This window comes from Colletotrichum fioriniae, assembly GCF_027942845.1.
Source record: "Colletotrichum fioriniae strain IMI 355084 chromosome Unknown scaffold_6, whole genome shotgun sequence".
Lineage (NCBI taxonomy): Eukaryota > Fungi > Ascomycota > Sordariomycetes > Glomerellales > Glomerellaceae > Colletotrichum > Colletotrichum fioriniae.
Window position 1 is genome coordinate 2,723,312 of NW_027076842.1, and position 12,802 is coordinate 2,736,113.

Sequence of the window (12,802 nt, forward strand, 5' to 3'; positions counted from 1 at the left end):
AACGCAAACTGACATCAACTCTATCCAGACTAAATCCCAAATCGGACTTGACATGATAATTGTATGCACTGAGTTTCGGAATGCGAAAGCACAGATAGCGATGCTTACTTTCGGTTATCGAATCCGAATCCGGCACACCTCGGGTTTTCACGATACCGAAATGGGATCGTGCTCATAGTTCATCATGCTTTTCAAAGCTTCTATGAGATGATGGCGAGTAGGACTAAGTTGAGTACGGCCAACATGAAACAGCCCAGTAGGAATATTACTACTTAGACGTTTTGATTAAACTATATATGCTTGATGAGCACATCGTTCGACTTAATTCTAAACATGCAGTCTAGTTATTTCTCGAGCGATAACAACAAAGGTAATATTTTGCTAGACTTTACTGAATTTAGGGAGGAAATGTAGCTAGATACACACCCAAACTTCTTCCATCTTTGAGGCTCATCGTATTTCCGATCAACGTAATGAAATGTAACGGAAGTAACGTTCTCGGGAACTCTACACGCTCTCCCAAGCTTGATTAACAGTGTGAAATTCTCGGTCGTCGTCATCACTTGAGATCGGTCATCACACCTCCGTTGCTCGGCACCTTTGGCAACTTGAACCCACCCGGGACCTGCTTCTGGAAGACCTGGTGCGGATCATACTTCTCGCTCGTCGCAAGGAGCTCTTCCAAAGTGCTCTTACTCCGGCGCTCAATGGGATTTTGCCAGCTCTCGGCGTACGTCGCTTGAAGATAATTCCTGTGTAACCCCATCTTCTTGGCCTTGGCCTCAGCATCGCCCACCAGCTTTTGTACCGTCTTTTCCACGACCTCGTCGCTGTCCCTCTCGTTCTCATCGACAGACACGCCTAAGTGGATGTACACGAGATTTCCCTGCGTCTGGACAGGCCCCAAGGAGTCGACGGCACCGTTGCGTTCCGACATGACGCTGGGAACGGGCTGATACGCCATGGCGACCGCGAAGCCGTCGAGATCGAGGAGGGGAGTGAAGGCTGCGTCGGCGAGCTGGAAGAACTCCTCCATCATGTCCGCTGAGGGCGCGAAGCTGACGGTGGCAAAAATCCAGCGCTTCGGGTAGGTTGCGAGCGCAGCGTACTCGCGCGAAATGGAGGTGACGTTGTCGACGCGGATGGTGTTGGAGGGACCACCGGGGAAAAGTGGCTTCTGCTCGATAGCAAGAAGAGACTTGAAGACCTCTGGCTCGATTACGGGCGGATCGCTCTTTGTATACTGCAGGCTGTTCCCGATGAACCAGCTTCTTGTAGCGTTACTAAGGACTAGGTTGTTGATATAGTGCACGTAGGGGTCGTAGGGGTGCATAGTGGCGAGGGTCTCGTGGGCCTTGAAGTGTTCCTTTCGCGTGGAGATGTCGTGGAAAGTTTGGCCGCCCCAGAACTTGCCTTGGGGGAACGTCTTCATCGTGATGGCGGTGACGACACCGAAGTTGTTACCGCCGCCACGGAGGGCCTTCCACAGATCGGGGTGCTGGCTGGCACTGGCGTGGACGATGTCCCCGTTAGCGAGGACGACTTCGAATTCCTCGACGACATCGCAGATAAAGCCGTAGCGGGGGGAGAAGAAGGAAGTTCCGCAGCCGAGGACAGCGCCGCCCACACCTACACCCGCGACGCGGGCTCCGAGGGTGCTCAGGTCAAAGGGGTCAAGCTGCTCGGTGACCTGGTCCCAAGTCTGGCTGGGACTCACGGTGATGGTCTTGTGGTCGGCAGAGATGCCGGCGGCAGGGATGCTCTTGAGATCGATGACAATGCCATTTTCCATGTTAGCAGCGCCCTTGAAAGGGGTGTGGCCGCCACCGCGAATAGCGAACTGGCATTTGCCGTCCCATGCTTCGGCACCGGCCGTGAGCGTGCGGATCGCGAGAGATACGTCGTGGGCTGACTCAGGCATGACCACGCATGCTGGCTTCAGGTCGGCTTCTTTGAGACTGAAGTATGAGCCGATGGAGGACTTGTATGCTGCGCCGTTGGGAAAGGCGACTATGTTGTTTCCCAAGGATTTAGTCAGAGCCTCGCACTACCGAAGTAATTAGTATCATGTTTTGGGACAGAGGAATGCGAGAAAGAGTACTTACACAGCTCGAGGATGAAACCACGGCTCCGTGAACATTACTTCCTGGGTTGGCATTACTACCACTGAGAGGCGATTGCACAGAGTCAACATGAAAAGATGACAGGCCTGGCAGGCCAAGGAGAATCTGTGGTAGACCTGCACCAAACATGTTTGCTAACTTTTGAAAGTGATTTCGCTGTACTATGCTGCGATAGACGATGCCAACATTCATCACCAGACCTATTGATCTCGAGGGGAGCTGCAGATTTCATAGCATTCGCTGATCGGGCAGTTAATGACTCGGCTTTAACCTCACTGATCGACTTGCCGAGCTTTGCTTGTTTCCCGCCCAGTCTGAAATTGCCTTTTCGGGACAACGGGAAATGGATATACAATGACCGACTATCCTGTTCCCGGCCGGGCCCCCGTTCCCCGGGCCGGGCCCAAGCTCCTTGATTGCATCATCTTTTGCCCTCCATAAAGCTCGAGGAGACAGCATTAATGAGATTAATAACTGCTGAAGCTGCAACTTTCGGAAAGATCAGTACCTAGAAGAATTGTTTTGCACTTGTCGAAAATACAAAGATGCCCGGCCGTACCACTGATACGCCCATCCGCAAGGTCGCACTCGCAGGTGTGAGTATTACATATTCAAACTGTCCACCAGCTAAAGCAACTTACAAGAAGTACAGAAAGGCTACGTAGGCGAAAAGATTTACGATGAACTGGTCAACGCCGGGTATGATGTTACTGTTCTATCACGATCTAACCCGGAAGACGCGCCGAACGTCCGCGTCGTCGACTACACTTCCACAGAAAGCCTCACCGAGGCCCTCCGCGGCCAGGATGCCGTCGTCTCCGCCATCAACCCCGCGGGATGGCCGCACCAGTACGAACTAATTGACGCCGCCGTCGAAGCCGGCTCGGTCAAGCACTTTATCCCCAGCGACTTCACTTCTCTCTCGACAAACCCCGCGGTCGCCGAGTTACCTTATTACAAGGACGCCGTGGCAATCCAGAAACACCTGAAGAAAAGGGCAGACGAGAGTGGGATGAAGTGGACCATCATCGCCACGGGCCCTCTTCTTGGGTGCGTGCTGAACGGAAATTACATGTACAACTACCAAGAGCAGACGGCGCTACAGGTCAGTGACGTGACGCACCGTGTAAGTGTCACGCGACGACCTACCCTAGCGAAAGCCGTCTCGAGCATCTTTGACAAGTCTGGTGACATGGAGAGCGGCGCTATCTTCATCCAGGACTATACAACATCGCAGAAGGAGATGCTTGATATCGCCGAGAAGCTTTCTGGCAAGACGTGGCCTGTCCAGCATGTTGATGGGGAGGAAAAGCTCAAGGATGGGCTTGCTATGTTCAGAAGGGCGGAGGCGGAAGGGACTACACCGCCCATCTTTGCTACGTTTCTTGTCATTCATAACACCATCTTTGGCGGAAAGCATAACACCGCTTGGGATGGCAAGGGGAACAAGTTTCTAGAGTTGCCTATCATACCGAAAGACGAGTTTGAGGAATTGATTGCCACGAGAGTCCGGAATGAGCCTATTGACGGGGGGCTGCCCTGGAACTCGGCCCCGAAGCCTAGAAATGCGGCCTAGGATGGCCAATGTTAGATGCTTGTTACGCAGCACTCAGATAGCGAATTGAAGAACCCATTGTTGAGGTGGCTGGTAATTCTCAAGCTGTATTTTCTATTGCGACGAGAAGAAATTTAGCGTATTTTAAGATGAAGTATTTCGAAAAAAGGGAGTTTAGCTACTTCAATTGGGCCAAGGCGCCAAATCACAAGTTGAGGCTTCCAGGCTGGACGAACTAGGGGTACTGATATAACAGGTTGTTTGGAACGTAATGTTGACACAATAACAATTGGTTATTTGTCCCCTGTTCGCCTACTATCTAGGCATATTAAGCAAAAGGGAACACAATCGGACAATTACATTCTAGATAGCTGCCAACTTAAATGACTACTTAAGTAAACAAATACACAGAAGAATTTGAAATCCCTACTCAATGCTACTTCAAGTCCAAAGACGGCGGCTGAAAGCCATTCCACTCCAGATAAGTCGTCGGAACTTGAGGGAATTTGTCAATCCCGTCCAGCATGACTACACCCATCCCCCCAGCGTGGTGAGTTTGCACATGGCAATGCAAAAGCCAAGCGCCAGGGCTCTCTACCTTGTACCTCACGACAGTCCACACAGCAGGCGCATCGCCAGCGATATCAGGCGTTGTGAAAGTATCTTGGTACGACGGGTTCTCAAAATTGAAGGCCCCGGGTGGTAGGGCACGCTCCGCTTCCTCGACCGTGGCCCAGGGAAACTTCCCGACCCCAGAGCCCAGGAAGTAAACCTTGTTGCCGTGCTTGTGAACGGGGTGGCTCTGCGCAAAGGGGCCTTCGGTCTCCAAAATGATGTCAATCCACTCGCCTACCTGGGTACGTAGAATGAGTTCGCTCTGTGGCACCTCATCGGGTCGTCTGAAGAGGAATGGAGGGTCTCGTTCCTCGGCTGTCATGTTGTAGACTTCGTGGCCTGAAAGACTCCATTCGTATGCTCCGTAAGGGCGGCCTGGTTTCCTCAGGTACAACTTGAATGTACGATCCGGGCTGCGAGCGGGCTGTTGCGATGGAAATGGGTGACCCTCCTCGGGCTTGAAAGAGCGAATGTTTTTTATGAGAGGCTGTCCTGCGTAGTTCGTCTTGGGTTGGGGATTTTTTGGCTGCTTTGTCGCTCGGTCGTACGCCAACTCGGCAAAACCTCCAAGAATTTGGTTGAGAAGGTCGTTGGCCATCCTGATCATATATCGAGCTGGCTCCTGGTCAAGTCTGACCAGGACCGAGACCCGATTACCATTGCCAACGTAGACGCGGTCTGTGACGACAGGTTTGATGTATTGCCCATCGACCGCATACACATGTAAATCGTGGTTATCGATAGAAACCTGCAGTGGATATAGCCCACCAACGTTCATAAACGTGAGTGCCGCCCAACCTTCTTTGCTGTCGACACTAATGGTGAAGTTTCCCTTGGAATTTATGCCGCCTACGCATTTTCGGATTGACTCGGCGGGCAGCTTACCTAGGTGCACATCATAGTCGCCTTGGAGTGCTTGGATTGGAGGTACGCAACCTTTCGCCGTCATATGGTCCTCGCCGAGATCCTGCAGCATCTTGAGGATGATGGGGTTCGTCATGCTGTCCAAGGACTCCGGATCAAGGCAGTACTGAGACCCAATGCCATTGACGATGATCGCATCTGTGCAGGCGAGATCGAAGTTGGCAATCTCCTCAATATGGTAAAAGTCGTCAAACTTGTACTGACTCCAGTCGGCGAGCAGGAGCGGCTGCATGTTCTGCTCAGCTCTCCGCATTGCCTGCCGAGCTTTCAGGCTCCCATCGATGAGGTGAAAAGGCCTGTCAACTTCTGGCAGTGCGTCGACAATGACCGCGCCGTAGAGCCCATCCATCAGCTGGCCTTTCGAGTGGGCGTGGTAGAAGAACGTTCCCGACTGCTCTGCGGTCCACTGGTAGCGGTACGAGGCACCGGGATGGATTTGGCCCTGAGTGAGGCCCGGTACGCCATCGCTCCAGGGCGTCTTGCGTTGTTCGATGCCATGAAAGTGGATGGTTGTGTCTTCCTGAAGATAGTTACGGACTATGACCTCGACCTCATCGCCTTGCTTGAGGTGTAGAGTAGGACCGGTGAAGCTGTTGTTCACGAGAATGGCAGCTCGTGGGCCAGCACCGAGTGCGTCCACTTGGCCTGCTGTAAGATGGAGCTCAAAGCGCACGGTACGCTGTACTGACTGCTGGATGCTGGACGTCCCAGCGTCCAGTGATGTTGCCGAAGACCAGCTGGATAACGGCCAGGGCAGAAGGTAGGAAAGGATGTGAACAGGGTGCATTGTGATGTTGATGCTCCAAAACACCGGTAGACTTATCGGGACATACGACGAGTGTGTAAGTGCCAATGGCTAGAATAGGTCAGGATAGACTAGAACATGAAGCTGGCGGAAGTTGGTGTAATTCGGAGGCTTGGGGGTGCGAGGGAATGAAGCTTGGTCGATGGCATCCCACATGGGAAGCGCATGCGCTAGACACACTGAAACTTGCCGAACACTTGCATCGAAGATGGTCCAGCGGGAATTAAAGACCGGTCGGTGCTGAGTCGAGCAACATAACCCCGAGCCTGCCCATGACCATCACATTTTAGACAATGGTTCAACAGGTGTCCGTATACGCTTCTCATCAGCAGCACGCGGCTTGTCAACTTCAATTCCTCCTGTCAATCTGACTTCGACTTCTTTGTCTCGCTGCAAGAAATGCGGGTGCCACCCATAGCCCTTGCAGCGGTGCTGCTGGGCATTGCATCCGCCAAATCTCTAAGCCAAGCCCTGATCAGCCATGGGTCACTATCTATGCTCCACGAACTTTTGGAAGACCTGAATCTGCTGGAAAGGTTTCAAACGGCCGAAAGGTCGACGTTCCTGGCAATGACGGATGACGCGCTCGTTGGTCTCGCCAACTGGGGTTTGAATATGAGCACTATCGACCCAGCACTAGCCAGAGCCATTCTCGAATATCACTTTCTAGAGGAAGTCTTCACGTCGTCAGATCCTTCATTGAAGACAGAAGTCCAGCTAGCTCACTCGGTATTGCGCCCACCAATTTTGACAAACGTCACAGATGGCCCAGTGGTGAAGCTCTCCATCATCGACGGCTCGTTGTGCGCAGAATCTGGTATTCAAAAGGTCATGCGCATCAATGAGTCGGATATTGCCCACGACAATGGCGTTCTACACACCATCGACAGCAACCTCGTTTTGCCGCACAACATCTCAGAGACAACCAATCTAGGTAACCTTCACAAGTTCTGGGACATGATTGAAAGATCAAACACCAGAGAGGTTTTGGAGGCTATAAGGGACGCAACTGTCTTTCTGCCGGATGACAAGGCAGTACGACAGTGGAGCGCAGCGTTGGGGTCTCTTACACCGGAGCAGCTGGCAACGGTAGTTGCAAATCATGCCATTCCAAACCGGGTTCTCTATCATACCGCCTTTTCTGCCGGACGAAACGAGTATGAGACTTTGAGTGGAATGAAAGTCACTGTCAGGCGTGACTCTAGAGGGCAAGTATTCGTCAACGAAGCAAAGATCCTTAAAGAGGATGTGCTCATTTTCGGCGGCGTCGCCCATATCCTGGACGGGGTCCTAGCTCCCTTAGGACACAGAGGTAAATTCATCATATTTCAAGCTAAGGCCAAGCTATTTGAGCCTTGAGGGTTAACTTCGTCTTGTAGATTCCGCCTGTCTATCCTTTTTTAAGAAGATTCGGGTCTACACGGCTTTTCATTGGTCTTCGTGGAAGATCATGGCAAAGACTTTCGTCGTTGCTATCGGTGCCTCCTCTCTGACCGTCCTTGCATTCCTCACTGTAAGGAACAGAAGGGCCAAAAGACAGATGATCTCTCCAGCTTGGTCGACAGCAAGCTGGGAGAGATACTTGCAAAGCATCACCAATGAGAAAGATCAAGATGGTTCCGTTTAACTGAACGCAATACAATTCTATTGCTTGGACAATTATTTATTATTTTCATCTATGCTGTTATGATGACCATGCAATTATCAAGTGACGCCTGTTGAATGAACCTCTTGTGTTGTTCCGCTGCTGCGCCTAAAAGATCGCACCACAGAGCACACTTGCTCCAGCCATCCCAAACCGCTCAGGTACTAATCGCCTTCCGAGTTAGCAATAGTTGCAGTCCCGAAAACCGCTGTTTACGCGTTCTTAGTGTCCTGCCAGCTGTGAAAGGCCCTAATTCGGAGGGGCTTCTCACGTCGGAATCGATGGCTACCAGTTCAACTGCCCGTGGGTCGCAAGGTAGCAGGGGCCCTAGAGTTACTGATTTACTTTGCCGAGGTATGCCCCGATAGCGACTGGGTTTCGGGGATCGATCGCCGCACTCAACCCAATGAACTCTTTCGGGGAACTCAGCTTATTCAAATACAATTGTTGATCGGTGGTCCATCTATACTGGTCAATGGCTGTGATTCAGCTTGTGAAAAACGTTGAAACGGTACAATGATTATATTCTAGGTCTCATTCAACTGGCGTGATAAAACTATCACGCCGATTTCACGTATTTGATAACACGTTCCCGAGAGGAACCGGGAAGCATCCAGATATGAAGAAGAGAAAACCCCGAGCTACGTCTGCAAACCCTCGGGTGACCAGTCCCTAGCAGATAAACTGTTAATACTTGATTCCCCTAATTGCAAGTCCCGGCTTCCACGGCAACTGATGTTCATGGTGTAAGACGGCAGGCGGATTTCAGAGGTCGGGCTATTCCATTACGATCTGAGCGACGGTTGCCGTGTCCCCGGGAGTCAGCTTCTTCAATAAAGTAGAGCAGCATTAGGCCCTCTCTACGCGATGACAGTTTTAGCAAGAATTTTTCCAGTGATCTAGCTAGGTGGATGTTCTCAATTATTGGCTAAAGTGATGACCATATTCCACTACAAATTTTGGACAAGCTTCTAACTGACTCTGTTTTCGTTCACCATTCTCTCTTCAAAGTCAATCCTTCTATTCTTTCCTTCTGTGTATTTCTACAATTTTTGTTCTGTTCAATCCGACGCGAGGTGTATACCCACCATGGCGCCGCCAGCAGACGCAAGTCCAGCAGAACCTGCATATGCAGAGGAGCCGCTGTCCCTCGACGAGCAGGTCATCGCCAAGATTCAAGGCGGTGACTTCATTGTCGACTGGCTCAGCCCAGACGACAAGGGCTGCCCTCAGAACCTGCCTACCCCCCGCAAATGGCTCATCACGCTGGTGCTGGCGCTGTATGTGCTTTCGACGACCTTTTCGTCGTCCGTGTTCAGCGCGGCTGCTGGCGTAACTGCCGCTGAGTATAACACCACGGTACAGAACATGGTCTTCGGCGGCACTTCGCTCTTTATGCTTGGGTTTGCTGTTGGTCCCATCATCTTTGGGTATGAGATACTTGTCCCTCGTGTGCCCCTCCGTGGCTTGAGAATGTGCCTAAGCTAACGATTTACACCTCCGTTACAGGCCTCTCTCCGAACGCTATGGGAGAAAGCGCCCTTTGATGGTCGGCTACGTAACCTTCGCCCTCCTCCAGCTCCCGGCAGCCAGTGCCCAAAGTCTGTACACAATCTTCGTCTTCCGCTTCCTGCAGGGTGTCTTCGGCGCCGCACCGTCCGCTATCCTCAGCGGCACACTCGCCGATATCTGGACCCCGAAGCAGCGGGGTTTCGCCATGCCCTGCACGGGAACTTTTCTCATGATCGGGCCCGTCCTCGGCCCCATGATTGGCTCTGTCATTGTCAAGAGTCCGCTCCTGGGATGGCGGTGGATCTTCAACATCACGGCCATCTTTACGCTTACCATCGCTGTGGTCACATATCCAGCCTTGACCGAGACATATTCCCCGATCCTCTTAGAAAGACGGGCAAAGCGAATGCGTCATATGACGCGCAACTGGGCTCTGCGGGCAAAGTCTGAAGAGCAGGAGAGCAACCTCAATGACATTGTCGAGAAGTGCCTCTCACGTCCGGCCGAGATGCTCTTTTTGGAGCCTATTCTCTTGTTGATGTCCACTTACATCTCCGTCGTCTTCGGTACGCTACCAGCTTACACACGCTTGCAACAAAACATTAACTGACGACATTCTAGGACTCATGTACATCTTTTTCCTCGCCTACCCAATGTCTTTCGAACGCGAGCGCCACTGGGACTCCACCTCTGCCGGCCTCCCGCTCCTTTCCATCTTACTAGGCACCATCCTCGGCGGCGCGCTCATCATCGCGACAGTCAACACCAAGTTGTCGCCAGATCCTAAGGCTGGCCGCCCGCAGGAAAACAGGCTCTTGCTGATGATGATTGGGACAGTCTGTCTGCCCGTCGGCATGTTCTGGTTCGCGGCGACGAGCTCGCCGTCCACGGACCCTTGGCCGCAGATTGTTGCCGGTGTACCTATCGGTATTGGCATCATCTTGATTAACATGCAGGGGATGAATTACATTGTCGACTGCTACGGGATCAACTCCAACTCGGCCATCGCGGCTAACACCTTCATGCGGTCACTTTTCGCGTCTGGGTTCCCGGTGTTTGCGTGAGTCCTCCACTTCTACATCAGGTTCGCCCCGGAATATTGCTGCCCTCGTTGCTGACTTCAAGAAGTACATCCATGTATACTTCGATTGGTGTCGCCCGTGCCACTTCGCTGCTGGCTTTGTTTGGTGTAGTCTTGGCTCCTATCCCGTTCCTCTTCTATCACTATGGGGATAAGATTCGCGCCCGCAGCAAATGGTCCCCCTCATACGGACAATAAGGTCCCAAGTTCATGAATAGAACAGGTTCTGGAATAGATCATCTTGTAGACTTCATGATAAAGAACATCACGGTGGTTTATAGATAGCTCTAGTAAAGTCGCTGCAAATAGGACGCTTGGAAGGATGCCTTGGGGTGTATCGAGGTAGATTAGATTGGAAATGGGGATTAGAAGAGCATGCTTATTTCGAATAACCCTCGTCGCATCAGAAGTCGTGAGTTGAGATTTCACATGCCGTGATGGATCACTTCGTGTGCAGGTGTATCAATAAAGCCATTTGGTCAAATTCGATTTTTTGCATGCCTCACATGCATCTGTACTCAACGGCTCGTCTGAAAGTTCTTGAGATTTTAACAATGAAGTGTCTTGTCGACTTTTCAAATAGATCACTTTCTCATCGGAATGGACACTGGGAGAAACCTGCCAGTTTTCTTATGCTTGTTTCGATTTTGCAGTGAATCAAAAGCTACAATGATAAGACCAAAGTCCCTGACAAGAGAAAATCGACGAAGCTCAGGAAGGAAACTGGATTCGCCTAGCTAAACTCAGTCATATGCTACAATCTACTTTGATACGTGTGCGGTAGCTGCTTTGCCCATTAAACATTTACTCGCAGCTCTGGTCCTCCCAGAAAAGGAAGAATCTGGTCTCGATGCTCCGTCTGGCGGGACCGATATCATCAGGCGTAGGGAAAGCACTGTGCGGAGTACGCCTAGCCCTACCATCCTTCTTGGAGTCAAAGATCTTGATGAGAATGACATCGTCTCTCGTCATACCACCTCGGAACCACCACTTGTGCTGGTCAGGCGTTTCGGGCGGTGCAATCTGCCACATGTGGTTTTCGGTAGGCTTGTGAGGCCACCGGAAGGGAACGCAGTGCATGGTATCGTGGAGCTCGTCGTCACGAACTGACCTGGCGTCGCACAAGGCCAGAGGCTCACGGTGGACCTCGTCCATGGGTCTCCAGAGGTTGACGATGGCCCAACGGTGCTTGCCGTCGTGCTTGGCGCCTTCTCCGGGAGGAAGGTCATCGTAGAGGCGGCGCTTGGCGCCGAGGTCCGACTGGTCGATGTGGACGAAGCGGGCCGAGAGCAGACCGCCATCGGTCATGGCCATGTCTGGCTTGTCCTTGTCTTCTTCAGGGTCGGCGCTCTCCCACTGACGCTGACGGATGATGTGAGAGATAACTCGGACGTCACTCGCTCCGGTGCTGATATTTAGGTCAGTAAAAGTTATAGACTGTTCTTTCTGGAAGACACTTACAGCTTTCTCATAAACTCCTCACACTCAGCATTGTAAATCTTATTGAGCTTTTCGTCGATCGGACTCCACGGGAAGTCTTTATACGAAGTAGGGAAATGCTCGAATTGGAATCCAGTCTTGTCCAGGCTGAACTCGGACTCCTTGCCACGAGCGTTGTAGATCTTGACCGGCCGCGGGTCATATTTGCGGCGCATCTGCGCAAAGGTGCCGCCCCAGATCATTTCGTCGCCGCCCTTGGTAGGGCAGAGACGATAGTTGAGGGTGGCATCGTAAGACTCTTTGTTCAAGTTGTAGACGCCAGCGAGCTTTGCGCGCTCCTCGCTGTCCTTCTCCGCGAGCTCGGTGGCGGTGTACTCGATCTTGTCGCCCGAGACTCTGAGCTTTCTCTTGACCTCAGTGTCGAGGAAGGCAAGCTCGTCCTTTGTGGCATAGTTCAGTTCAAGAGTAGGCATGATGGGCAAGTTATTATTGGCATAGACTAATGAGCTTGACTGTTGAAGTGATACGATTGTCCGACGAACGCATGCATAAGTCGACCTTTAATATCCAACATTTTGGTGTGGTTCAGAGGCACCAGTAAGCCTTCCGAGCTTCGTATTGATGATCACGGCGTTCTTGTCGCCGGTGCAGCAAGTGCCGGTCTATGCTCCCTAGTTTTTTTGCGGTGATTGAGTTCCCGGTCGCTGTGCACGGGGTCTAAGTTTCGATAAAAGGTGTTGCCGGTCGATACAGGCAGGTAACCCCTACGAAATCATAATCTTGCGCATACACGGCTGGCCCAGATCCGGGTATCTTAAGGATGAGATGAAGATCGCGATGTAAAAGGAGCCCACTTGGCAGTCTAATGACACTGTCCAAAGGGTCTAAAGTTATGTGTTCCAAGGCCAGAGTGCGGAAGACAGCAGTAAGAAACTTCACTGAACCTGCCTGGAGCCACAGGTCGGGTGGGATCTGCCGCTACATGTACTGTACAACATCCCACTGTAGGCGTCACGATCAATTATTGTGGGTGGGCCTGCAGCTTTTGAGAATCCTGCGAGCGTGATGAGGAAATTGAGGAAATTGCCATAAGATGTAGCAG

The 12,802-nt window shown here is 51.8% G+C and overlaps 6 protein-coding genes across 6 annotated transcripts; 2 read left to right on the top strand and 4 right to left on the bottom strand.

The window, feature by feature from the left end:
- Positions 1–559: 559 nt before the first annotated feature.
- CTB5 (FAD-dependent monooxygenase ctb5) lies at positions 560–2,252 on the bottom strand (the record flags this gene model as incomplete). Its single annotated transcript, XM_053194010.2, has 2 exons — positions 560–2,047; positions 2,106–2,252. 2 exons carry the CDS (start codon positions 2,250–2,252, stop codon positions 560–562), a joined length of 1,635 nt encoding a protein of 544 aa, XP_053048586.1.
- A 551-nt stretch (positions 2,253–2,803) lies between these two features.
- On the top strand, positions 2,804–3,699 carry N0V96_006134 (uncharacterized protein; the record flags this gene model as incomplete). Its single annotated transcript, XM_065757598.1, has 2 exons — positions 2,804–2,811; positions 2,904–3,699. The coding sequence occupies 2 exons, from the start codon at positions 2,804–2,806 to the stop codon at positions 3,697–3,699; spliced, it is 804 nt and encodes a 267-aa protein (XP_065613941.1).
- A 415-nt stretch (positions 3,700–4,114) lies between these two features.
- Positions 4,115–6,004, bottom strand: N0V96_006135 (uncharacterized protein; the record flags this gene model as incomplete). The annotated part of the gene is made up of 2 exons (XM_065757599.1): positions 4,115–5,896; positions 5,996–6,004. The coding sequence occupies 2 exons, from the start codon at positions 6,002–6,004 to the stop codon at positions 4,115–4,117; spliced, it is 1,791 nt and encodes a 596-aa protein (XP_065613942.1).
- A 3,058-nt stretch (positions 6,005–9,062) lies between these two features.
- CTB4 (Cercosporin MFS transporter ctb4) lies at positions 9,063–9,789 on the top strand (the record flags this gene model as incomplete). Its single annotated transcript, XM_065757600.1, has 2 exons — positions 9,063–9,070; positions 9,177–9,789. 2 exons carry the CDS (start codon positions 9,063–9,065, stop codon positions 9,787–9,789), a joined length of 621 nt encoding a protein of 206 aa, XP_065613943.1.
- A 1,275-nt stretch (positions 9,790–11,064) lies between these two features.
- Positions 11,065–11,561, bottom strand: CTB9 (Hydroxylase/desaturase ctb9; the record flags this gene model as incomplete). Its single annotated transcript, XM_065757601.1, has 2 exons — positions 11,065–11,520; positions 11,556–11,561. 2 exons carry the CDS (start codon positions 11,559–11,561, stop codon positions 11,065–11,067), a joined length of 462 nt encoding a protein of 153 aa, XP_065613944.1.
- A 156-nt stretch (positions 11,562–11,717) lies between these two features.
- Positions 11,718–12,246, bottom strand: N0V96_006138 (uncharacterized protein; the record flags this gene model as incomplete). The annotated part of the gene is made up of 2 exons (XM_053194015.2): positions 11,718–12,199; positions 12,243–12,246. 2 exons carry the CDS (start codon positions 12,244–12,246, stop codon positions 11,718–11,720), a joined length of 486 nt encoding a protein of 161 aa, XP_053048591.2.
- Between the last annotated feature and the right edge of the window lie 556 nt (positions 12,247–12,802).